Source organism: Zalophus californianus, chromosome 1 (genome assembly GCF_009762305.2).
Source record: "Zalophus californianus isolate mZalCal1 chromosome 1, mZalCal1.pri.v2, whole genome shotgun sequence".
Lineage (NCBI taxonomy): Eukaryota > Metazoa > Chordata > Mammalia > Carnivora > Otariidae > Zalophus > Zalophus californianus.
The window spans coordinates 157,755,688-157,781,356 of NC_045595.1; the positions used below are offsets into that span (position 1 = coordinate 157,755,688).

Below are 25,669 nucleotides of genomic sequence, written 5' to 3' on the forward strand. Positions count from 1 at the left end.
CTGTACTATCCAAAGGAATCTATAGACTCAATGCAGTCCCTATCAAAATCCCACAGAAATAGTAAAAGCAATCCTAAAAATTGCATGGAACCATAAAAGATCCTGAATAGCCAAAGCCATCTTGAGAAGGAAAAATAATAAAAATAAATATAAAAATATACTCCCTGACTTCAAACTATGTTACAAAGCTGTAGCAATGAAAACAATATGGCATTGGCATAAAAACAGAGACCCAATTAATGAAATAGAATAGATCAGAAATAAATGGTCCATGCATATATGGTCAATTTATGACAAAGGAGCCAAAGACTATATATTGGGGAAAAGACAGTCTCTCCAATAAATGGTGTTTGGGAAAACTAAACTGCCACATACAAAGGAATGACACTGGACCAGTATCTCACACCATATATGAAAATTAATGCAAAATTAATTAAAGACTTGAATGTAAGACTTGAACCCATAAAACTCCTAGAAGAAAACATAGGTGGTAAGTCCCTCAACATTGGTCTTGGCAATGATTTTTTACACACATTTTTGACACCAAAAGCAAAGGCAACAAAAACAAAAATAAACAAGTGGGACTATAGCAAACTAAAAAGCTTATGTACAGTAAAGACAACTATCAAAAAAATGAAAGGGCAACTTAGGGAATGTATTCACAGTCATATATCTGATAAGGGGTTAATATCCAAAATATATAAAGAACTTTTACAACTTAATAACAAAAAACCAAACAGATTTAAAAGTGGATGGAGGATGTATATAGACATTTTTCAAAGGAGACCTACAAAAGGCCATTAAGTACATGAAAACAGTGGCTGAACATCACTAATCAGGGAAGTGCAAATCGAAACTACAATGAAATCAGCTCACACCTGTTAGAATACCTGTCATCAAAAGGACAAGAGGGACGCCTGGGTGGTTCAGTCGGTTAAGTGGCTGCCTTCGGCCTGGGTCATGATCCCAGGGTCCTGGGATCTAGTCCCACATTAGGCTCCTTGCTCAGCAGGGAGCCTGCTTCTCCCTCTCTCTCCCTCTGCTTGTGCTCTCTCTGTCAAATAAATAAAAATCTTAAAAAAAAAAAAAAGGACAAGAGATAACAACTATTGGCAAAATGTGGGGAAAAAGGGAACTTTCTGCACTATTGATGGGAGCATAAACTGGTGCAGCCACTATGGAAAACAGTATGGAGGTTCCTCAAAAATTTAAAAATAAGATTACCATATGGTCCAGCAATCCCACTTCTGGGTATATAAACAGAGAAAACTAAAAAGGTCTTTGAAGAGATGTCTGCACTCCCGTGTTTATTGCAGGACTAAATAACAATAGTTTAAGACATGGAAACAAACCTAAGTCTCCATTAACGGTCGAATGGATAAAGAAGTTATGATACATTCATACACTGGAATATTTTTCAGCCTTAAAAAAGAGAAATTCTGCATTTGCAACAATACCAGTGGACTTTGAGGGCATTATACTAAGTAAAATAAGTCAGAGAAGAACAAATACTATATGATTTTCCTTATATGTGGAATCTAAAAACTCTGAACTCATTGAAACAGAACATACTGATGATTGCTAGAGGTGGGGAGTTGGGAGGAAGGTGGACAAATGGTACAAATTCTATTTATAAGATAAGTTCTAGAGAGGTAATATAAAATATGACTAGTGTGGTATTTGAAAGTTGCTAAGAGGGGTAGCTCTTAAAAATTCTCATCACAAGAAAAAAAATTACAACTATGTGGATGGATGTTAACTAAACTTATTGTGGCAAACATTTTGCAATAGATACATGTATGAAATCATTATGTTGTACACCCTAAACTGATACAATATTACATGCAATCATAACTCAATAAACTGGAAAAATAGGCTTTTGGTATTTTCCAAAAATATATATTGCTGGATTTGATTTGCTGGCATTTTGTTATGGATTTTTGTGTCTTTTTAAATAAAGACTATTGGTCTCTAGTTTTATTGTTATGTAATATCTTTTCTGGTTTGTTATCAGGTAAGACTAGTTCCATAAAATGAGATAAGTTTTCCTTTCTCTTCTATTTTCTGAAAGATTGTGGAGGCTTCATATTATTTATTTCTTAAATATTTGATAGAATTTATCAATGAGCCAAATGGACATGGAATATTGAGAGGTTATAAATACAAATTCCAATTTTGCATAGTTATAGTGTTATTCAGATTCTATATTTCCTCTTGGATCAGTTTTGGTAATTTATATCTTTCAAGGAATTTGTACATTTTATCTGGTTATCAAAGTTATTGGCATAAAATAGTTCATACTATTGCCTTATTACTTAAATTTCTGTGGTATCTGTTGCATTGTCCCTTGTTTTATTTTTGATATCATTAATTTGTATCTTTTCTGTTTTTCTCGATCATTCCAGCAAAAGACTTATCAATTTTATTGATCTTTTCAAGGAACTAACTTTTGGTCATAGATTTTTAGAAATATTGCTTGTCAGCTTTCTATGTCATTGATATTTCTGTTCTCTATCATTTCCTTTATTCTTATTAATTTGGGTTTAGTTAATTCTTTTTTGCTGTTTGTTTTAAGTTTAAGCTGTAAGCTTTGATTTTATACTTCTTTTTTAATTATAAGCATTTAAAGTATAAACTGAAGTATAAAGTGTAAATGAAACACTGAGCTTCTTTTCACAAGTTCTGATATATTTTCAGCATCATTTTGTCCAAAATAGATTTTTTAAAGATTTTTTTATTTTAGAGAGAAAGGGAATGAGCAAGAGCAAGTAAGAGAGAGAGAGAAAGAGCACAAGCCAGGGGAGAAGGAGAAGCAGGCTTCCCACTGAGCAGGGAGCCTGACATGGGGCTCGATCCCAGGACCCTGGGATCATGACTTGAGCCGAAGGCAGATGCTTACCCAACTTCACCACCCAGGAGCCCCTGTCCAAAATATTTTCTAATATCAGTCCTAAAGGACTGACTGCAAGCTCTGTGTACATGTTCATGTTGACTGACAGGCTTCACTTTACAGAATTAGGTAGTTGGGTCTTTTGATATCTGTGCTTGGAGCCCCCTAGGACCTCTACTGATAACCTCATATTCAATCTTTTCTATAGCCTTCCCTGGAGATATTCTGGGCCACAGTTTCTCTACTCTGATTTATCCTTTAAAATTGCTATCACTGGTTTGCTCATGGCTTTCTATCTTATTCTCAGCCTTCCCGATTTATTCCCTTTAATACCTCCACACCATCATTTCCATGGAATTTGGGGAGAGAGCAGGAGGCAAATACATATACTCATTATTATCATTTTTAACTAGATGCCTTTTTTTTGAAAATTTTATGACAATCACTTACATTATTTAAAAAAAGGTAAAATAAGTTTCTACTGATTAAAATACACCTACTCTGTCTCTATGGCTTAATATCTGTTGAAGGAATAAATAACCATCTTGATATAAATCACTTAGAAATGAATGAAAGCCTAAAAATGATTCAGATTATTTCAGCACCATCTGGTAATTGGGTTTTATTTATTTCATTATGACTTTGCTTGAGGTGCTGTAAAAATACAGATGGTCCCCGACTTAAGATGGTTTGACTTGATTTTTTTGGTTTTACAATAGTGTGAAAGTGATATTCATTCAGTAGAAACTGTACTTTGAATTTTGATCTTTTCCCAGGCTAGTGATATATGCAGTATGATACCTTCTCATGATACTGGGCAGAAGCAGTGAACCACAGCTCCAAGTCAGCTACATGGTGTTGGGGATAAACTATCAATACACTTACAACCATTCTGTTTTTTTTACTTTCAGTACAGTAGTCAGTAAATTACATGGATATTCAACACTTTTCGTGAAATGGGCTTTGAATTAGTTTTTCCCAACTATAGGCTAACATAAGTGTTCTGAGTATGTTTAAGGTGGGCTAGGCTAAACTATAATGTTAAGTAAGTTAGGTGTACTGAAAGTATGTGATTTATAATATTTTCAACTATGGGTTTATTGGTACATGACCCCATTATAAGTTGAGGAAGGTCTGTAGTCATTAACTTAAAAAAAAATGCTTGGGCTCTACAGATAAAAGTAGTACTACAGATTCAGAATTCTACTTTTGCTTTATGACTGAATTTGATTATATACATATAGTAGACAAACTAAAGTTTATTGTTACATTTGTGGCTGGGTTGTCTATTTTTCTGACAGGTATAAGAGTAAACCTCAGGATGACTTTGAAGATCCCAAAGATGTTCAAGCCATCAAGGAGGCCCAGTTGTATATGGGAGACTTCAATCTGAAGACAGCCTCAGACTATAAGATACCTGAGCACATGAGAGTAAATGCTGCCAAGAAGGAAGAGGAACTGGGACATCTAGACTCCATGGTATTTACCTACAGCTTTCATGACAATGAGAGGCACCCTGAGTTTTTAATGAGATTCTGCTGAAATCACACATTTCACTAGATGGTCTATAAGGATATATAGTTACAGAAATTTAGAAGTGGAAAATATCTTTATGATTATTTAGAATGCCTCTGTTTTACAAATGAGGAAACTGAGGCCCATAGAGGACAAGAGATTTGTCTGTGATTATGTAGCTAATATGGCAGAACCAGCCTTCAAGTTAATTACTTGGCTAAATACATTTCATGGGTGAAACTGAACTCATGATAAGCTCATGGCTATATTTTATAGACTTTGAATTTCTGAAATTCAAACATGTCCTTGTTGGATATAGTTTTTGGCTGCTGTGGATTGCCAAAGACTTAGGGAAAAGGCCAGCCATTGTTTAGCCTTTTTTTTTTTAGGACTTAAAAATTTTGTAGGTGTCTCAATAATAACCAATAACATATTCCTTTTTAAATTTTTATCTGCATTCTGCCAAACTGCTTCCAATTATCCTGATTTCTCATCCCCATTTTCTTACTAAAGTCTCCCCTCCCTGTCATAGTAATTCCTTAATTTGACGGACAAGTGACTTTTCACACATAGAGACTCAGAGGGTATCTGAGGTACCATTTTGAGAATTGGGTACATGGTCACCTACTATGGCCATGTAGTTTGCACATTACAAGACATCACATTGAAAAGAGTGCCAATCATATCACAGATATCATATATTAGAATATTTTATATTTTTCTGGCAAATGGAAGTAAAGTATCTTGAGGAAAGAGTCTTTTTCAATTTCACCAAAGATGCAGGACACACCTACAAAGGACCCTATTATGCAGATCATATCCATATGTAAATTTTCATAGCTATGCCTTTCTGTTTAAGCAGACATTTTGAACATTTTCTTAGTGACCATTTAGATTGTTTTTCTAGCTGTTCATCTAAGGTAATTCTTGTTTCATTTCTCATGTCCCATCCATCATCATAGAGAAACGCTTTTTTGACTACAATTTTCCAGTCATCCAATCTGAAATTTCATAATCTAGCTAGAGATGATGGACAGGTATGATGTCTTGAACTACATTACACTGAAATCCATCTTATTAAAACAGCATAAAATAATGTAGAGCACACTATTCTACAAGTCAGAGAAGAATTCTGTTCCCATCTCTGCCACTTAATAGCCATGTAAACTTTGCTGGTTGTGTAAATCTCCCTAAGCCTCAGTTATATTATCTGTAAAAGGGGTATTAATACCAATTAACAATAAGACCTGTCTAGTCTACTTCATAAAGTTAATATGAAGGTCACAGTCAGTAAATGGTCATTACTGTCATGGCTAAATTAAAAATCACTAAAGTATCAAGGTTTTTTTTGGAAATAGCATATTATATATTCCCCTTCCCTGTGGTCATTGTTTAAGTTTGTGTGGTATTTGGAAAACTAAAAAGAAAGTGTGGTGTGTAAAGAGGGCTCCTCAAAGAGGTGAGCCTAACAGTCATCAGGCTGGCTTAGGTTTGTTCTTTTAAGCTTAATTCTCAGTCTTCCAGGTGCTTCAAAGAGGTCACCCATTCACATAGGTGCTGGGTTTTGAGTTTACATCTTAATGCTTTAAAGGTTTATTCTCTCTTTTTTTTTTTAAGATTTTATTTATTTATTTGACAGAGAGAGACACAGCAAGAAAGGGAACACAAGCAGGGGGAGTGGGAGAGGGAGAAGCAGGCTTCCCGCTGAGCAGGGAGCCCAGCGGGGGGCTCGATCCCAGGACCCTGGGATCATGACCTGAGCTGAAGGCAGATGCTTAACAACTGAGCCACCCAGGCGCCCCTTTAAAGGTTTATTCTTAAGTATGTAAAACATCTCTATTTTGTTACAGTGTTCTTGCCTCATAGGTAGTAATCATACAGGTAAGTTTTATAAGACTGCCTGGAGAAGTGCCTTTTTTTTTTTTTTTAAGTATAACATTCAGTGTTATATTAGTTTCAGGTATACAATATAGTGACTCAACAAATCTATACATTACTCAGTGCTCACCACAATAAATGTCATCACCATCTGTTACTAAACAACATTACTCCAATCTTATTGACTATATTCCCTATGCTGTACTTTTCATCTCTGTGACTTATTTATTTTCTAACTAGAGGTTTGTACCTCTCAATCCCAGTCTGTTTTACCCATCCCCCACCCTACCTCTGGCAACCACCAATTCTCTGTATTTAAGAATCTGGTTTTTTTGTTTGTTTCTCTTTGTTTTGTTTCTTAAATTCCACATGAATGAAATCATATGGTATTTGTCTTTCTCTGAGTTATTTCACTTGGCATAATATACTCTAGGGCCATCCATGTTATCACAAATGGCAAGATCTTATCCTTTTTATGGATGCATATTTCATTGTATGTATATACCACCTCTTCTTTATCCATTCATCTATGGATGGACATTTGGGTTGCTTCCATATCTTGACTATTGTAAATGATGCTGCAGTAAACCTGTGGGTGTATATATATTTTCAAATTAGTGTTTTCATTTTCTTCAGATAAATACCCATAAGTGGTATTGTTGGATCATATGGTAGTTCTATTTTTAATTTTTTGTGGAACCTCCATACCATTTTCCATAGTGGTTGCACCAATTTACATTCCCACCAATAGTGCATGAGGATTTCTTTTTTTCCACATCCTTGCCAACACTTGTTGGCAAGGATACTAGCCATTTGACAGGTGTAAGGTGATACCTCATTGTAGTTTTTTTTTGATACTAGCCATTTGACAGGTGTAAGGTGATACCTCACTGTAGTTTTGATTTGCATTTCCCTGATGATTAGTGACATTGAGCACCTTTTCATGTGTCTGTTGGCCATTTGTATGTCTTCTTTGGAAATGTCTATTCAGTTCCTCTGACTATTTTTTAATTGGATTTTTTTTTTTTTGGTGTTGAGTTATATAAGTTCCTTATATATTTTGGATGTTAACTCCTTATTGGATATATAATTTACAAATATCTTCTCCAATTCACTGGGTTCCCTTTTGATTTTGTTGATTATTTCTTTTGTTGTACAAAACGTTTTTATTTTGGTGTAGCCCCAAGAGTTTAGTTTTGCTTTTGTTTCCCTTGCCTTAAGAGACCTATCTAGAAAGATGTTTCTATGGTTGATGTTAAAGAAATTACTGCCTATGTTTTCTTTTAGGAATTTTATGGTTTTAGGTCTCACATTTAGGTCTCTAATCCATTTTGAGTTCATTTTTGTATATGGTATAAGAAAATGGTCTAGTTTCATTCCTTTGTATATAGCTGTCCAATTTTTCCAGCACCATTTGTTGAAGAGACTATATTTCCCCCATTGTATATTCCTGCCTTCTTTGTTGTAGATTAATTGACCATATAAGCATGGGTTTATTTCTGGGTTTTCAATTCTGTCCATTGATCTATGTGTCTATTTTTGTGCCAGTACCATACTGTTTTGATTACTACAGCTTTGTAGTATGTCATGAAATCTGGGATTATGATACCTCCAGTTTTGTTCTTTTTTCTTAAGATGCTTTGGCTACTTGGGGTCTTTTGTGGTTCCATACAAGTTTTAGAATTATTTGTTGTAGTTCTGTGAAAAATGCTGTTGGTATTTTGATAGGGATTGCATTAGATATGTAGATTGATTTGGGTAGTATAGATATTTTTAACAATATTAATCCTTCTAATCCATGAGCATGGAATATCTTTCCATTTATTTGTGTCTTCTTCAATTTGTTCATCAATGTTTTATAGCTTTCAGAGTACAGATCTTTCACTTCTTTGGTTAAGTTTATTCCTAGGTATTTTATTCTTGTTGGTGCAATTGTAAATTGTTTTCTTAGTTTCTCTCTCTGCTACTTTGTTATTAGTGTATAGAAATGCAACAAATTCCTTTATATTAATTTTGTATCATGCAGCTTTGCAGAATTAATTTACCAGTTCTAGTAGATTTTTGATGGTCTCCTTATGATTTTTCCTATATATAGTATCCTGTCATCTACAAATAGTGACAGTTTTACTTCTTCCTTACCAATACGGATGCCTTTTATTTCTTTTTCTTGTCTGATTGCTGTGGCTGGGACTTCCAGTATTATGTCGAATAAAAGTGGTGAAAGTGGACATCTCTGTCTTGTTACTAATTCAGAGGAAAAGCTGTCAGTTTTTCACCATTTAGTTATGATGTTAGCTGTGGGCTTTTCATATAAGGCCTTTATTATGTCGAGGCATGTTCTCTCTAAACCTACTTTGTTGGGGCCTTTTTTTTTTTTTTAATCATGAATGGACATTGAATTTTGTCAAATGTTTTTTCTGCATCTATTAGGATGATTATATAGTTTCCATTCTTTCTCTGGTTAATGTGATATATGACATTGATTGATTTGACCACCCTTGCACCCCTGGAATAAATCCTACCTGATTGTGGTAAATAATTTTTTCAATGTATTGTTGATCTTGGTTTGCTAATATCTTATTGATTTTTGCATCTATGTTCATCAGACAAATTGACCTGTAGTTATTATTTTTGTAGTGGCTTTGTCTGGTTTTGGTATCAGGGTAATGATGGCCTTGTAGAATGTACCTGGCAGCTTTTCTTCCTCTTACATTTTTTGGAAGAATTTGAAAAGAATAGGTTTTAATTCTCCTTTAAATATTTGGTAAATTCCCCAGTGAGTCCATCTGGGCTTGGACTTTTGTTTTTTGGAAATTTTTTGATTACTGATTTGATTTCGTTGCTAATAATTAGTCTGTTCAGATTTTCTATTCCTTATTCAGCTTTAGAAGGTTATATGCTTCTAGGAATTTATTAATTTCTTCTAGGTTGCCCAATTTGTTGGAATATAATTTTCCATAATATGCTCTTATAATCTTTTTGTATTTCTGTGGAGCCAGTTGTCATCTCTCCTCCTTCATTTCTGATTTTATTTGTCATCTCCTTTTTTCTTGATGAGTCTAGCTAAAGGTTTATCAATTTTATCTTTTAAAAAACAGCTCCTTGTTTCATTGATCTTTTATTTGTTTATTTTTTATTTATTTGTTTCTATTTTATTTATTTCTGCTCTAATCTTTATTATTTCATTCCTTCTACTAGCTTTGGGCTTTTTTTTTGGTTCTTTTTCTAGCTCCTTTAGGTATAAAATTAGGTTGTTTATTTGAGCTTTTTCTTGTTTCTTGAGTAGGCCTGTATCACTACAAACTTCCTTCTTAGAACTGCTTTTGCTGCATTCCAAAGATTTTGGACTGTTTTTTCATTTTCATTTTTTTTTTTTACCACCTCTTTGATTTTTCAGTTGACCCATTCATTATTGAGTAGCATGTTATTTAACCTCCATGTATTTTTGTGTTCTTTGCTTGCAATTGACTTTTACTTTCATACCATTGTGGTCAAAAAAGATGCGTGATATGATTTCCATCTTTTTGAATTATTGAGACTTGTTTTGTGGCCTAACATGTGATCCATCCTGGAGAATATTACATGTGCACTTGAAAAGAATGTGTATTCCCTTTTTGGATGGAATATTTTATATATATCTGTTAGGTCCATCGGTCTAATGTGTCATTCAAAGCCACTGTTTCTGTGTTGATTTTCTGTTTGGGTGATGTATCCATTGATGTAAGCAGGATGTTAAAATTCCCTACTACTATAGTATTACTGTCAATTTGGAGAAGTGCCTTTGATCCTTTTTTTTAAACCTGTATATTTATGCAAAGTAACTCTTAATAGCCTTTGGGCCACCTTGTTGTCTAATTGTACACAGGATTAGGGCTGTATGTGCCTATAGGCTCTGGTAAGAGCATTTTGGAAACAGCTGGTAATGAGGGAGCAGTGGGCCACTCTGGCTCCTGTGGCTTGAGGCAGGGGGGCATCGTTTGGCTTAGATAAATGGAGAAGGAACAAGAGAGAGTGTCCTGGAATCTCTTGGTGTGCATGATACAGAAATTCAGGATCATGACATTGCCTGCACAAGAAGTAACAGGAATAATGTGGCCAAAATGCAGAATAAGAATAGGCTAAACTTTAGTTTGGCCCTAAGTGGGCAACCCTAAACGTGTCTAAGCCAGTGGAATTTGAGTTTCCATCAGGGATAGGCAGTTACATTTGTATGTTCCTTACCAAAGAATGACCCCCTCTCCCAGCTCTGGCTGAGTACAAGACTTCAGGAAGGACTTCCCCTGGTTGGTCAGAAGAGGACAGCAGAACTGAGCCCTATGAGCCACCTGAGGGATACCAGAGGTCACATCCACACTGTCTTCCTCTTTTGGAGAAGCTAAATGGGAAACAGCCTAAAAGCTAAAGAAAAGAGTAACTTAGTAGTGAATAGAAATGATCAGATAAATTTTTTTTCTTGGATTTTTGCTAGGCATACCAGTCATGGGACAAAAATCATATTTCAAACTGTCCTTTGTGAATGGATTGTCATTTTGTTTCCTTCTTTTTATCAGGCCCATTCAAAGAAAAAGAACATGAACAAATGTATCCTCTCTCTTCGAGACCTTAAAGTGGCCGTCATTGAGGAAATACAGTGCCTGGTTCAAGAACTGAAGAGCATCCAGTCAATTCTTCACATATCCAAGCACATTCCTATTCCCCAAGTCCCCCAGATACACCCAGAAGAAGTTCCAGAAAAGAGATTTCAGTATGATGAGGAAACTCTCCTAAATTTTAAGCGACAGCAGATGAAGATTCAGGGTGAAACGTCCTCCCAGCTGGAACAGGGAGGGTCTACAGGCTCAAGTGGAGGATTCCTCAGACTCTCTTCTAGAAAGAACAGTGATTTGACGACAAGAGATTCATTGTCTAGATCATCAAAGGCATCAGCATTCTGTGTAGATACTGCAAAGTTACTGGAATTTGAAAAAGCAGATCCAATTGATATAGAGCTGGAGATTATGAAAAGGGACGAGATTAAACACTTGTACATGCAACAGTATTTAACCAACAGGGTAAGGGGTGACACTGCCTTTTTCAAGCTGAAAGAGAGGACAGCAGGGAAGAACTAGATCTCCTTTCTTATTTGTTGATTTAAATCTTCTCTACAGTAATCTTTCCCAAGCCCTGACCAGCCCACAACTCACTGCAGGCTTAGCTTCCTCCCCATACATGGCCTTCTGATAATTATTGTGCTCTGCCCAAGAACTTTAGAGCTTTTAAATGTTTTGCTTTGGGAAAAGCTAAGAATTAAGGACAAATCCATGTCAATTGGCATCGAACTGAAGTCTTGGTAAAGGGGAAATGATGGAGCAGCTTCCAGATGATGCATGGAACATAATTTAAAAACCTTTCAGAGAAAATGGGGCACCTCTGGTTTTTACATCCTCCTCTTTCTCTAACGTGTGATTTGCCTCATTGGTGGGAGTGTTCATGGTGATGACTGCCTTCAAAATTGTTCTGGAGCTGGGACGGCACCTGTTTTTATTTCTAGGAAGCCAGACCATGTTGGGGCCAGTGGTACAGGAGGTCCTCTGAATCCATAAGGAAAAGGACCTTTGCTGGCTAGGTGGCTCCTGGCTGCCAACCGTGTAGAGTTCCCTTCCTCAGTGTCTGTCTGGGTCCACCCTGTGAAGGCACCCCCTATAGCTCCCCAAACGTATTCTTCACTCATTATCTCTGCTTTGTCCAGCCTTGCTTTGTCACTCTTCCTCCTTCTCCCCGCTCCTGTTTCCCACCCCCATTCTGAATTTTGTATTTGCTTATTCCTTTGCTATTTCCTCCCACCTGCAACGATTTCCTTTCAAATGTGAGTCATCATGCAAAACTTAGTCCAATTCCAAACCTTCTCCAGAATCTTCTGTCCACATTACATACTCCTCTTTTGTCTAAACTCCGATTGCACCTATAAGCAGCACCTCATGTTTTCCACTTACCTTTCTTGCTGTTTTATGTGTGTTAGTTTTTTTTTAATTGAAGTATAACTAACATACAGTGTTATATTCATTTTTGGTGTACAGTATAACAATTTAGCAATTCTATACATCACTCAGTGCTCATATGTGTTAGTTTTGTCTTGCAAATTAGATTACACAGTTCTTGAGAGAAGGGCCACATATAATCATCTTTTGATTCCCCTGCAGTGTCTAGAAAATGCCAGACATATAGTAGATACCCAGTAAAAAAGTTTGGTTTAATAGTAACTAATTTATTTATCGTATCAACTTAACACATTTATTGGACATTCTTTGTGCAGGAACAGTGCTAGTTAGATAGCAGAGATGCAGTAATACTCAAGCCAGACATATTCTCTACCCTCATAAAGCTTATAGGCTCTCGGGTGAGTGAGAGCAAAACAAGCATGAACCTTACAAAATTAAAACACCTATGTTTCGGAATGGTGTTACACTGAAAAAATATAGTCCAGCCTCAAAAGAAATTTAAAAATAGTTCAGACTTGTTGAACAAACATTAAAGAAGAGCCCACTTAGTCTACAACCATATATAAGTAAAAGTTTTTTTTCTTCTTCTTCTTCACTGTCCCAAACCCAGAGATCTCTTCCTTCTCCTCAACCACGGGCTAGGCCCTCCCTCATTACAGGTTCTTGACTGTTGAGACTCTCCATCATGCACAGCCTAGAAAAAACATGGAATGGTTTGTCTTCTACCTATTGTTCTAGTTTTGTCAGGAGAACCAGCCCCTGGGACTCTCTCTGGATCTCTTTCTTGCCTTTGGGATGGGGTGAGGGAGAAGCTGTGCCAAAGTCAGAGCAGAATGGAGCCTTTAAAGTCCTTGGGATGGCAGTGGGAGAAGGTCTAGACCAGGACTTGGGATATGTCGTTCTTATCCCAGCTCTGTCACAACTTAAATCACCTTTGGAAATGTTTGAAAATTTTCAAAACATGTTGAAGGGAATATGTAGTGCTTCCTGTATTAAAGACAATGTAGAGATGCTGTGGGGTAAAGTGGAGGCAGATAGAAACACAAGGACCTCCTAGTCTCTGATTTCAACCACATAGTACAGCAAGAAGGGCATTCTTGATTAATGGCTTAATCATGGTAAAGAAATAGCTGGAAGGACTATAGTTACAGAATCCCTACCACTTAATAAATTTATATAAATTTTATGATATTGCTAAATTGATTTATAGGACTACACATACCCATGCACATGAACCCATATAATTCTTACTCCATAACAACGGTATAATGAGAAAATGCTTCTACCTAAACAAATTAGTATTGTTCAACAGTTTTAAAAGTACACTTACCTGTTCCTAACTCCTAACACACCCTCAAATCTTTTTCCACCTCAGATCAAAGAACTGATTGTCACTTTTGATGCAGAACTCCATCTCCTGAGGCATCAGAAACTGAAACTAGATACTCAGATGAAATTATCTGACCTTCACCATGTCACATTATTTCAAGAAATGCTTCTCCTCAAGAATTTTGAAAAACAGGAGAACATACTTCAAGAGCGTGTTAATTCATTAGACAAAGAAGAACAGGATATGCAGGTAGGAGCGGGCAGGAGAATGCTGGCTGGCTGTATCCTTTAGTTGTGGAGGGGACTTGATTCTTTGTTTCCTTCTTCATCTTCTCAAACTTAATTTCCTCCATCGTTCTAGCCCTCCTCTCTTTTGTCCCTCCTCCTCCCCCACCCCCAACCCCCCTTGTCCCTGCTTGTTCTGCTGTTGGTATTCTTGAGAGAGAGAGAGAAATGAATCAGACTTTACAGTGAATTTGATCAGATGTTTTGTATGGTAGGAGGATAAGTTTTCAAAAGTGAGCCTTCTATTTAGTTCACAAATTTCAAAGTCTATTTTTATTGTCACTAGCTATCATATAAAGTTGAGTTTTGATTATATGTTATCCTTATGAACATACTTGGAAAAGAAGTTGACTAGTTTTTTTAAATATGATAGCTAGTTTCACGGTAATATGTAATTGAGTATTTTAGGAAAGTAACTTTCTTTGTTATATATATGTTAAATTTAAAGAGATAAATGATACCATCCAACTTTCGTCTCAAAGGAAGAAGGATTCCATCAAATAGATATTACTGAATAGTAACACCATTTTTAAGGTATATCTGCTGCACTAAGAGATGCAGTGTCTGTTTGTTTTAGTTGTCATGTATTCATACAAAAAACATCTTTTGTTTTTGAGACCACACATGCAAAAATATTAGCTGACGGTAAAAATTTCACTTACTTTAGACTTTTTGAGGAAGCTAAACATAAAGAGCTGATCTTATCCAATTCTGGACTTAACTGATTTTTACAAAAGAATTATAAAATTTTAACTAAATAAATGGATGGCTCTCCAACCATCAGAAATGCAAACTTCTATGAAGAAGGTTAAAAAAATGTTTGTGAACTGTAACCTTACATTGTAATATATATTGTTCTCTGAACCTGGTTTATCAGAAATACTTTCACTTGTTCCTGTTTTTGTTCATTTAGTGGAAAATAAATGAAACTCTTAAAGAGATGGAAGAGAAAAAGAATGAAATTGCCAAGCTCCAGGACCAAGAAAAAGCACTCTATGCTGGTTTCCAAGCAGCCGTTGGAGAAAACAATAAATTTGCTAATTTCCTCATGAAGGTCCTAAAGAAGAGGATTAAGCGGGTGAAGAAAAAGGAGGTTGAAGGAGATGCCGGTTTGAATTTCTTTTTATCATATGATTCTATTTTTTTCTCATTAACATGAAATAGAGAAATAACTAAAGACATATTTGATACCTTTTGTTCCTACAACATAGACAGAGGTTCTGTGGGCTTGAAGGGGAGAGGATATAAACCTGTAGATCTCTAACCCCATGGAGTTAATTTGTGTGTGTGTATCTGGTTCGAGACGGCTTATGATAGTTCATGTAACAAGCACATCTTCTCTTCTGTTTATATGCCAACTGAATGTCATCTTTGGTAAAATATCTCTTCATGTCTTTTGCCCATGTTTGAATAGGATTTTTTGCTTTTGAGGTTTAAGCATCCTCTGTATAGTCTAGGCACTAGTCCTGTGTCAGACAGGTGCTTTGCAAATATTTTCTTCCATTGTGTAGCTTGTTTTTTCATTCCCTCAACATGGTCTTTCACAGAGCTGAAGGTTTTATTTTTGTTGAGGTCCAATTTATAAGGTGTTTTTCTTTTTTTGGTTTTCTTTTTTTTGGATTTGCTTTGGTTTCAAAGTCTAAGAACTCTTTGCCTAGCCCTAGGTCCCAAAGACTCTCTCCTATTTATTTCTGAAAGTTTTAGAGTTTTACATTAAAGTCTGAAATCGATTTGGGCTTAATTTTTCTATAAGGTGCGAGACTTAGGTCAAGGTCTGTTTTTCCCTCCTGTGAACGTCTAATTGCCCTGGCACCATTTGTTGCAAAAGCTGTCTTTCTCCCATTGAATTGCTTTTGATCTTTGTCAAAAACCACTTGGGCATATTTGTGTGGATCTGTTTCTGGATGTTCTGTTCTGCTGATCAGTTTGTCTAGCTCCCCACCAATACTGTAGTCTTGATTATGGAGGCCATTGAGTTTTGAAGTCAGGTCAACTAATTCCTCCTATTTTATTCTTTCTCAGAATTGTTTCAGCTATTCGATTTCCTTTGTCTTTCTATATTTCAAAATAATTTTTTGTATATACAAAAAAATCTTGTTGAAATTTTGATAGAAATTGTGTTAAACTTTTATATTAGTTTGGGGAGAATCTGCATCTTTGTTGGGTCTTGCAATGAGTGAACACAGTATGCATTTAGAGCTTTGATTTCTTTCATCAGCATTGTATCATTTTCAACATTCAATTCAGGTTCATGTTTTGTTAGATTTATACTGAAGTATTTCCCTTTTTTAAGTGACTTTATTTTTATTATTATTATTATTTTTTCCAGAGAAAGAGGGAGCAAGTTGGGGGGAGGGGCAGAGGGAGAGGGAGAGAGAGATTCTCAAGCAGACTCACCACTGAGCACCAAGCCTGATGGTGGGGGCTTGATCTCATCACCCTGAGATCAGACCTGAGCTGAAATCAAGAATCGGATGCTTAACCGATCCATCCAGGTGCCCCTCAGGTGATTTTTAATGCTATTTTTTTTTTTTTTTTTTTGGTGGTGGTAGAAATATTTTATTAAAATCTCACACAAAGGGCGCCTGGGTGGCTCAGTCAGTTAAGTGTCTGCCTTTGGCTCAGGTCATGATCTCAGGGTCCTAGGATTCAGTCCCATGTTGGGCTCCTTGCTCAGTGGGGAGTCTGCTTCTCCCTCTCCCTCTCTCTCTCTCAAATAAATAATAAATAAAATCTTTAAAAAAATTCTCACACATAGTCCTAGAAAATGAAATAGGTGGCAGACTAATAGTATACATTAGTACAATTTTATAGTGCTATTTTGTTTTTAATCTTGGTGTCACATGTTCACACTAGTATATAGAAATACAGTTGCTTTTTACATGTTGATCTCCTATCTTGTGACCTCACTTATTAGTTTTAGAAGTTTTTGATAGATTCCTTGGGAATTTCTATGTAGACAATAATTTATCTGCAAATAGGTTCAGTTTTATTTCTTTCTGATCTTTATGCCAATTTCCTCTTTTTGCCTTATTGCACTGTTTAGAACATCCAGTACTACATGGAAATAGAGTGCTGAGAGCCGACATCGTTGCCTTATTCACAATCTTAGGCAGAAATCATTTAATGGTTCACCATTAAGCATGCTACCTGTAGGTATTTTGTGGATACTCTATCAAGTTGAGGAAGTTCCCCTCTGTTCCTAGTTTTAAAGTTTTTATCATGAATGGGTGTTGAATTTTGTCAGATGGTTTTCTGCATTGATTGATGATTATGTGATTTTTTTCTTTAGCTTATTAATATGATGTGTTACATTGGCTGATTACTGATTATTGAATCAGACTTACACCTTTGAAATACCACCCCCCATGGTTTATAGTTCTTTTTACATATTGTTGAATTCTATTTTCAAATATTTTATTAAGAAATTTTGTGCCTAGAGGTGCCTGGCTGGTTCAGTCAATAGAGCATGCAACTCTTGCTCTTGGGGTTGTGAGTTCAAGCCCCATGTTGGGTGTAGAACTTACTAAAAAAAAAAAAAATTGTGTCCATATATTCATGAGGATCATTGGTCTTTAGCTTGCTTTTTTCTCTTTTTTGTACTATCTTTGTCTGGTTTTAGTATCAGGATAATACTAGCTTCACAATATGAGTTAGGAAGACTTCTCTTTGATTTTCTGGAAGATAATGTATGTGGTAGTAATTCTTTAAATTTGGTAGTGTTCTCCAGTGAAACTATTTGGACCTGTAGATTTCTTCAGGAGAGTTTTAAAATTACAAACTCAAAAGTTTTTTTTTTTTTTTAAGATTTTATTTATTTATTTAAAGATTTTATTTATTTATTTGACAGAGACAGAGACAGCGAGAGCGAGAGCAGGAACACAAGCAGGGGGAGTGGGAGAGGGAGAAGCAGGCCTCGGGGATCCCGATGTGGAACTCGATCCCAGCACCCCGGGATCATGACCTGGGCCAAAGGCAGCCACTTAACGACTGAGGCACCCAGGCGCCCCAAGATTTTATTTATTTTTGACAGAGAGAGAGAGTGTACAAGCAGGGGAAGCAGCAGGCCTAGGGAGAGGGAGAAGCAGACTCCTCGCTGAGCAGGGAGCCCAATGTGGGCGTCGATCCCAGGACCCTGGGATCATGACCTGAGCCAAAGGCAGACACTTAACTGTCTGAACCACTCAGGTGCCCCTCAAAGGTTTTTAATATAGCTATATAACTATTCAGATTATCTACTTCATATTGGGTGACTAGTGGTAATTTATATTTATGTGTGTGTGAAATTGGTCTATTTCATCTGAGTTGCCAAATTTATGTGTGGGGGGTATTCATTGTATTTCTCTATTATCTTTTTAATATCTGCAAGGTCTGTAGTAATATCACCTGTTGCATTCTTGATATTGGTAACTTTCTTGTTATCCCCCCCTTTTTTTTTAGACTTGCTAGAGGTTTGTCAATTTGATCTTTTTGCAAACAAACGGGATAAATTTGGATAACTTCGGATAGGTGATTTTTTAAAGATAATTTTTCTACTTTCAATTTTATTGATTTCTGCACTTATCTTTATTATTACCTTCTTCTGCTGGCTTTGGATTTATTCTGCACTTCTGTTTTTAGGTTTTGAGGTGAGTGTGAATTATTGATTTGAGACTTTTCCTCTTCTAATTTAGTGCTGTAATTTCCCTCTTAACACTGCTTTAGCTGGATTCTACAAGTTTTGGTAAATTGCATTTCCATTTTCATTCACATCACTGCAGTTTTAAAATTTACATCAATCTTTCCTTTAGGCCCCATGGATCATATAGAAGTGTTTTGTTTGGGTCCAATTTCTCCTTTCACTTCTATCAGTTTTGCTTCCATATTTGCAGCCCCATTTTATGCATACACATTCAGGATTACTATGTCTTCTTGATAGATGGACACTTTTATCATTATATAAGGTCTTTCTCTGTCTAGAGTATTTTTCTTTGCTCAGATAAAGTCTACTTTATCTGATGTTAATATAGTCACTCCTGTTTGGCTCTGATTAATGTTTGCATGATATATCTTTTCACTCCTTTTACTTTCAATTTGACTATGTTATTATATTAGATGTGAATTTCTAGTAGACAGCACATGGTTAATGTTTCTTATCTACTCTTTGTCTTTTAATTGATGTACTTAAACCATTTAGATTTAATATATTAGGGCTTCAGTCTGCCATTTATTTATTTTTTATTCTCTCTGCTTTCCATCTTCTACATTTTCCTACCTTCCTCTGGGTTACTTGAACATTTTTTAGAATTCCATTTTAATTTTCTCTAGTCTTTTGAGTGTATCTCTTTGTGTAACTTTTTTAGTGGTTGCTTTATAAATTACATTATATATACATAATTTATCCCAGACCACCAGTGTTGTCATTTGACCAGTTTAAGTCAAGTATAGAATCCTCATCTACCCTTTACATCCCTTTATTTCCTCCATTTATAATATAATTGTCTTGAACAGTTCATCTACATACATCTAGAACCACATCAGACAATGTTGTAATTTTTGCATCAACTACCAAACATAATTTAAACACTCAAAGGGAGGAAGGAAGCCTATTCTATTTACCTATATTTTTGCTTACCATGTTAATTTTTCCTTGATGATGTTCCAAAATTCCTTCTTAAAAAAATTATTTCCCTTCTGTTTAAAGAATTTCCCTTATCCATTCTTTTAGGGTAGGTATACTAGTGGCAAACTGAAAATGTCTTAATTTCCTCTCCATTTCAGAAAGATATTTTCACTGGGTATAGGATTCTAGGTTGACTTTTTTTTTCTTTCAGCATTTAAAAAATATTGTGCTACTTTCTTCCAGCCTCCATGGTTTCTGATGAGAAATTCTCTGATACTCAAATTGTTCATCTCCCAAAGGTGAAGTCTCACTTCTCTCACTGCCTTTAAGACCTTTTGTCTTTAGTTTCCAGACACTTGACTATGATGTGTCTTGGAGTAGATTCTTTGGGTTCAGACTGATGAAGGTTCACTCCTTTAATCTGTCAGCTTATGTCTTTTGCCAAATTTGAGAAGTTTTCAGTCATTATTTCTTCAAGTGCTTTTAAGAACCTCCTTTTTCTTCACTCCTTTTGGGACTCATGCCATGAATGTTTGACCTTTCATTATAGTCCCATAGGTCCCTGAGGCTCTGAGGTGTGAGGTTTGTTTTTCAGTTTTCTTTCTGTTTTTCAAACTGGATGATTCTATTGTTTTGTCCTCATGTTTACAGATGCTTTCCTCTGTTCCCTTCGTTTTGCTGTTGAGCCCATCTCCTGAGTTTCTCTTCTAGTTATTGTATTTTTCAGTTCTAACATTTCCATTTAGTTCTTCTTTGTATCTTTTTCTTTCTGATACTTTTTATTTCTTTGACCAGGCTTTGTATTTTTCATTTGCTTAAAGTGTGTTATAATTGGTTATTGAAGCATTTTTATCATGGCTATTTTAAATACTTTGTCAGATAGTTTTAACATTTCTGCCATCCTAATGTTGACATTATTCATTGTCTTTTCTCATTCAGTTGGAGATCTTCCTGGTTCTTGCTACAAAGAGTGACTTTCAGTTGAAACCTGGAAACTTCCATATTATGTTATAAGATTCTGTATCTTATTTAAGTCTTCTGTTTTTCTTGGCTTTTTCTAATGCTGCTCTTCCAGAGAAAGGGTTGGATGCCTACTCCTTATTGCCATACTCAACCTTCACTGTGACTCCAAGGAAGGGGGATCTCCTTGTTCTGGAGTTCTGGTTCCCCATGTAGTCTCTACTGACAACATAGTGGGGATGGCCTTGGTACCTCTGGGCAATGGTGAAAGTCCTGACTTTCCAGGTTCTTCTTCTTCTTTTTTTCTATTAGGGTTCTTCTGACATGACCTCTATGGGAGGAGGGAGTGAGTCTTGTTATTGCAAGGTGAAAGAAATCCGGGCTACCCACGTGGTCTCCACAGACATCTTGGTGGGGTTTGGGGGCAAGACTGGTCACCAGCCAGCAGGAAAAAATGTCTTGGTTCCCTGCTTGGCTTTCTCTGACACTATCCTAGGTGATGAGAATGTTGGGTGCCTTTGCAAGGGTGGATGTCTAGGTTCCCCACTTGGCCTTCGCTGATAGGGGTGGGAGTGGGACCACAGTTTTTTCCTGTGGTGTTTGGTTAGGATATTGTCTAAAAGTTTTGTCTTGTTGGGCCACCTCTTTCTTGGCCATTTGGCTAGAGAAAGTAGGCTCTGGTTGGGCCCTTTTATATCTGTATCTATTGGTGTTTCCAGGTTGGTGACTTACTCATTTCTAAGTCTGAGATCTAAGAGGCAAAAAGAAGACCCAAAAAACTCACCACAGTTGTTCCTCAGCTTCTGAGTTTCATATTTAGTCTGCTTTCTTTCCATTTTTCAGAATCTTATGTTTGTTCTACATAAGAAAAAAAATAGATCTACTTTGTCTTCCCAAAAGCAGAAATCGATGTAGGAATTTTAAAGTCTAATTTTAAACTTTGGTGATTTATTTCATAAGGTGGTACAGACCGCTTAAAGTAATTTTAAGGGAGATCTTAAATTTAAGAAATCTTCTGAAGAGTATGAGGTCCATCTCTTATTTCTAACTTGACGTCCATAAAATAGAAATTGCCAATTAGTGATCTATGGTTCATGGATGGCTTCAACATTTTTTAAAAGAAAATGGAGTAGAGCTGCATGGGAGAGGTCTATAGTCCCTTATCTGAAACTCTTGGGGGCAGATGAGTTTTAGTATTTTTTATATTTTATAAAAGATATTGTATATGACACTGTTAAAGAAAAAACTGTTCATGGCACTTGTTAAAGAATAATAAGGCAGACTTTATTCAGGGGCACCACTACAGTGGGATTTTATAATAGGGGAGAGAGATCAGCTCAACTCTGAATACAACAAGGACAAGTAGTGATTTATAGCCAAGTAGCAGGGTGGGAGTCAGTGAATGGAAAATTACTAAGAGGTAGGATAATTCTTTGCTAGACTGACCTAACAGGATTTTTGCTGAAGATTGGCCAGAGTGAAAAGATAGTAAGGGTAAGGATTAAGGAGGAATCTGATCAGGTATCAAGGGTGTGAGATTTTTACTAAACTGACTCAGCAGGATTCTTGCTTAAACTGGACTAAATGGGTCAAGAACTGAGCTCATGGTCCACTATGGGTCAGAAAGAGAACTCAGAGGAGCCTGACTCAAGTTTGGTCAAAGGAGAGAGTCTTTGTCAACTAACACACCCAGCAGGGCTTAGAGCAGGATCTCTAAATCAAACACCTTAATATTTCTACAGCAAGACACAAATATTCATACTAAGTAGGTTAAATAAGGATAATATATAGCATTACTTCAGGTAAGTTATGGAAGTTTCTTTTTCTCCCTCCCAAGGCACTATGTTTAGGAATTGTGGACCTATAAAACCAAGTGTGTGTTAGGCAGGTCACAGCAGAAGCAGCTTGGCAGTTTGGTCTCAACTTTCTTTGATTCAGTGCCTTGAAATTAATTGAACAACCTTCAGGCATTTGAGTTTTGGTCTCTGTGTCCCCAACCATTTATTTATTTGTTTTTTTCTTTTTACTTTGTTATTTTATTTTGTAGAATTTTATTATTATTTTAAAATAATATTTTGATTGAATTATAGTTGACACACAATGTTACATTAGTTTCAAGTGAACAACACAGTGACTCCACCACTCTGTATGTTATACTATGTTCAACACAAGTGCAGCTACCATCTGTCCTCATGTAACACTAATATAATACTATTGATTATATTCCCTATGCTGTACCTTTCATCTCATGACTTATTCATTCTATAACTGGAAAGCCTGTGCCTTCCACGCCCCTTCACCCATTTTGCCCATCCCTCTGCCCCCGCCCCCTTTGCTTCTGGTGACAATCCGTTTTCTGTATTTATGGTCTGTTTCTGCTTTTTTTGTTTGTTTGTTTGTTCATTTGTTTTGTTTTTTAGATTCCCTGTGTAAGTGAAATCATATGGTATTTTTCTTTCTCTTATTTCACTTAGCATTATACCCTCTAAGTCCACCCAGTTTGTTGCAAGTAGCAGGATCTCATTTCTTTTTTGTGACAGTATTAATCCATATCTTGGTCATTGTAAATACTGCTGGCAATAAACAGAAGAATTCATACATCTTTTTGAATTACTGTTTTCATTTTCCTTGGGTAAATACCCAGTAGTGGAATTGCTGGGTCATATGGTAATTCTATTTTTAATTTTTTGAGGAACCACCATACTGTTTTCTACAGTGGCTGAGCCAATTTACATTCCCACCAACAGTGTGTGAGGGTTCCTTTTTCTCCATATCCTTGCCAACATCTGTTTTTTCTTGTCTTTTTGAATCTAACCATTCTGACAAGTGTAAAGTGATATCTCATTGTGGTTTTGACTTGCATTTCCCTGATGATGAGTGATGTTGAGCATCTTTTCATGCATCTGTTGACCATCTGTATGTCATCTTTGGAGAAATGTATTCAGGTTCTCTGTCCATTTCTTAATCAGATTGGTGGGATTTTTTGGTGTTGTATAAGTTCCTTATATATTTTGGATGTTAACCAATAATTGGATATATCATTTGCAGATATCTTCTCCCATTCACTGGGTTGACTTTTTGGTTTGCTGATGATTTCCTTCACTCTGCAAAAGCTTTTTTTTTTTTTTTGGAGTAGTTCCAATAGTTTATTTTTGCTTTTGTTTCTCTTGCCTTAGGATACATATCTAGAAAGATGTTTCTATGGCTGATGTCAAAGAAATTACCGCCTACATTTTCTTCTAGGAGTTTTCTGGTTTTAGGTCTCACATTTAGGTTGAACTCACATTTTTAGTTCTTTTTTATGTATGGTATAAGAAAGTGGCCCAGTTTCATTCTTTTGCATCTAGCTGTCCAGTTTTCCCAGCACCACTTGTTGAGCAGACTGTGTTTTCCCCGTTGTGTATTCTTGCCTCGTTTGTCATAGAGCAACCATATAAGTGTGGCGTTATTTTTGGGCTATTTTGTTCTCTTGATCTATGTGTCTATTTTTGTGCCAGCACCATGCTGTTTTGATTATTATAGTTTAGTAGTATATCTTGAAATCTGGGACTGTGATACCTCCAGTTTTGTTCTTTTAAGATTGCTTTGGCTACTCAAGGTCTCTTGTGGGTCTATATAAATTTTAGGATTATTCATTCTAGTTCTGTGAAAAATATTATTGGTGTTTTGATAGGGATTGCATTGAATCTGTAGATTTCTTTGGGTAATATTTTCTTTAACCATTTTAAACTCTTCTAAAAATATTGACTCATTGCCTGCCTTACCTGTTATTTTCTTAGTGACTAACTCATTGAAAAAAACCCTTTATTTTTAAAATCTGAGATTTATCTTAACACAGGAACTTCTCTGCTTATTAATAATGCCTTCTCCTCTATTTAGATGAAGATGAAGATAGTGATGAATCAAGTGAAGAAGAATCTAGCTTAGAGAGTGATGAAGATGAGTCTGGATCTGAAGATGAAGTTTTTGATGATTCTATTTGCCCAACAAGTAAGTTGGAGAAAACCATATGTTCTCTGTGAAGTGTGAATATGGACTGATAATATCAAGGAGATCCTTTTGTGGTTTCTCGGTTGTCTTATAATAAAATTTAAGGGGAGCGTGGTTGAAGTTTTATGAAGTAGTCTAGTGAATACTTTTATTTGGCTCTCTGGATGATTTATTTTCTTTTCCCTTAGGCAGTCATTTATGAATGACAAATAATTTGCAGATAACTTATAGTTGGTTCAAAGTCAAATTATGCAGAAATAACAGATCGCAGTGTGTGGGTGCATGTGCGCACGCGCGTGCATGTATTTTTTTTTTTTTTTTACAAAGCTTTCTCTGTTTGACAAACCCATTCAAATTTTCATATTTAAAATCCGTTTTGTAAGGGTACTTTGTGTCGGTTTCCTGGAGATGCTTAGCAATTTATATTCACTGTTTTCACTGGTAAAACCAGTCTGAAGCAGCCAGACCAATATTCTCACAGTCTCAATAGATGAATAGTCCAGTACAGAAAAAACAACTTCTTTTTAGTATGAAATTTATTTTTTGTAGCCACTTTATATAGATTTTAAATAAAATTTTAAAGCTTAATTTCAAGTAAAGTTTAAATCCCGTTTTAATGTTGCAAACAAGAGTCTTCCTAAAATCATATGTATGAGTGAAATAGAGCTCGAAAGATTATAATGCAACTTGTTACAGCAGGATCCTTGTAAACAATCCTTGTTTACAGCAGGATTAAATGGCCTGAAAAAAGTCCCACAGCTAGTTTGGTGGTGGAACTAGGGCTAGAACTAAAGTTTCTAAATTCTACTGTAATACTCTTATTTTCACCTTCTTTATCTATTGCTTGGTGGACTGTGGTGTGATATAGTGGAAATTAATACAGGGATACTGTACCTGAGTTCCTTTGTGTCACATATCAGCTACGTGACTTCTCTGAGACTTTGGGTGCTCACCTATAATGTGGGAAAAGTAGTTTCTACCTTGCAAGGGCCTAGGAGACTTGAGTGAGAGAACGTACATAAAAGGAGGCCTAAACAGAAAGCCTGGCTCACGGTACTGCTCGGGACGTCAATGCTGGTATCAGAAGTACTACCAGGATTACTTATATTATTAATAATTTCCACCTGGAACAGTGGAGCCTGAAGTGGAGTGAAAGTGTGCTAGAGTGGACCAACAAATGGTCATTATTAATTCTGAAGCTCCAAAGTCCACACTTCTAATATCGGTACATTCCATGACAAT

The 25,669-nt window shown here is 36.0% G+C and overlaps 1 protein-coding gene across 1 annotated transcript in view; it reads left to right on the forward strand.

Annotated features, from left to right (window-relative positions):
- The window catches only part of CFAP44 (cilia and flagella associated protein 44), a 139,052-nt gene that overhangs the window by 101,071 nt on the left and 12,312 nt on the right, over positions 1-25,669 (forward strand). The window contains exons 25-29 of the mRNA XM_027581715.2: positions 4,192-4,369; positions 10,834-11,334; positions 13,637-13,840; positions 14,789-14,984; positions 24,317-24,427. Coding sequence (XP_027437516.2) covers positions 4,192-4,369; positions 10,834-11,334; positions 13,637-13,840; positions 14,789-14,984; positions 24,317-24,427 — 1,190 coding nt within the window. The remainder of the gene's footprint in view (positions 1-4,191; positions 4,370-10,833; positions 11,335-13,636; positions 13,841-14,788; positions 14,985-24,316; positions 24,428-25,669) is intronic.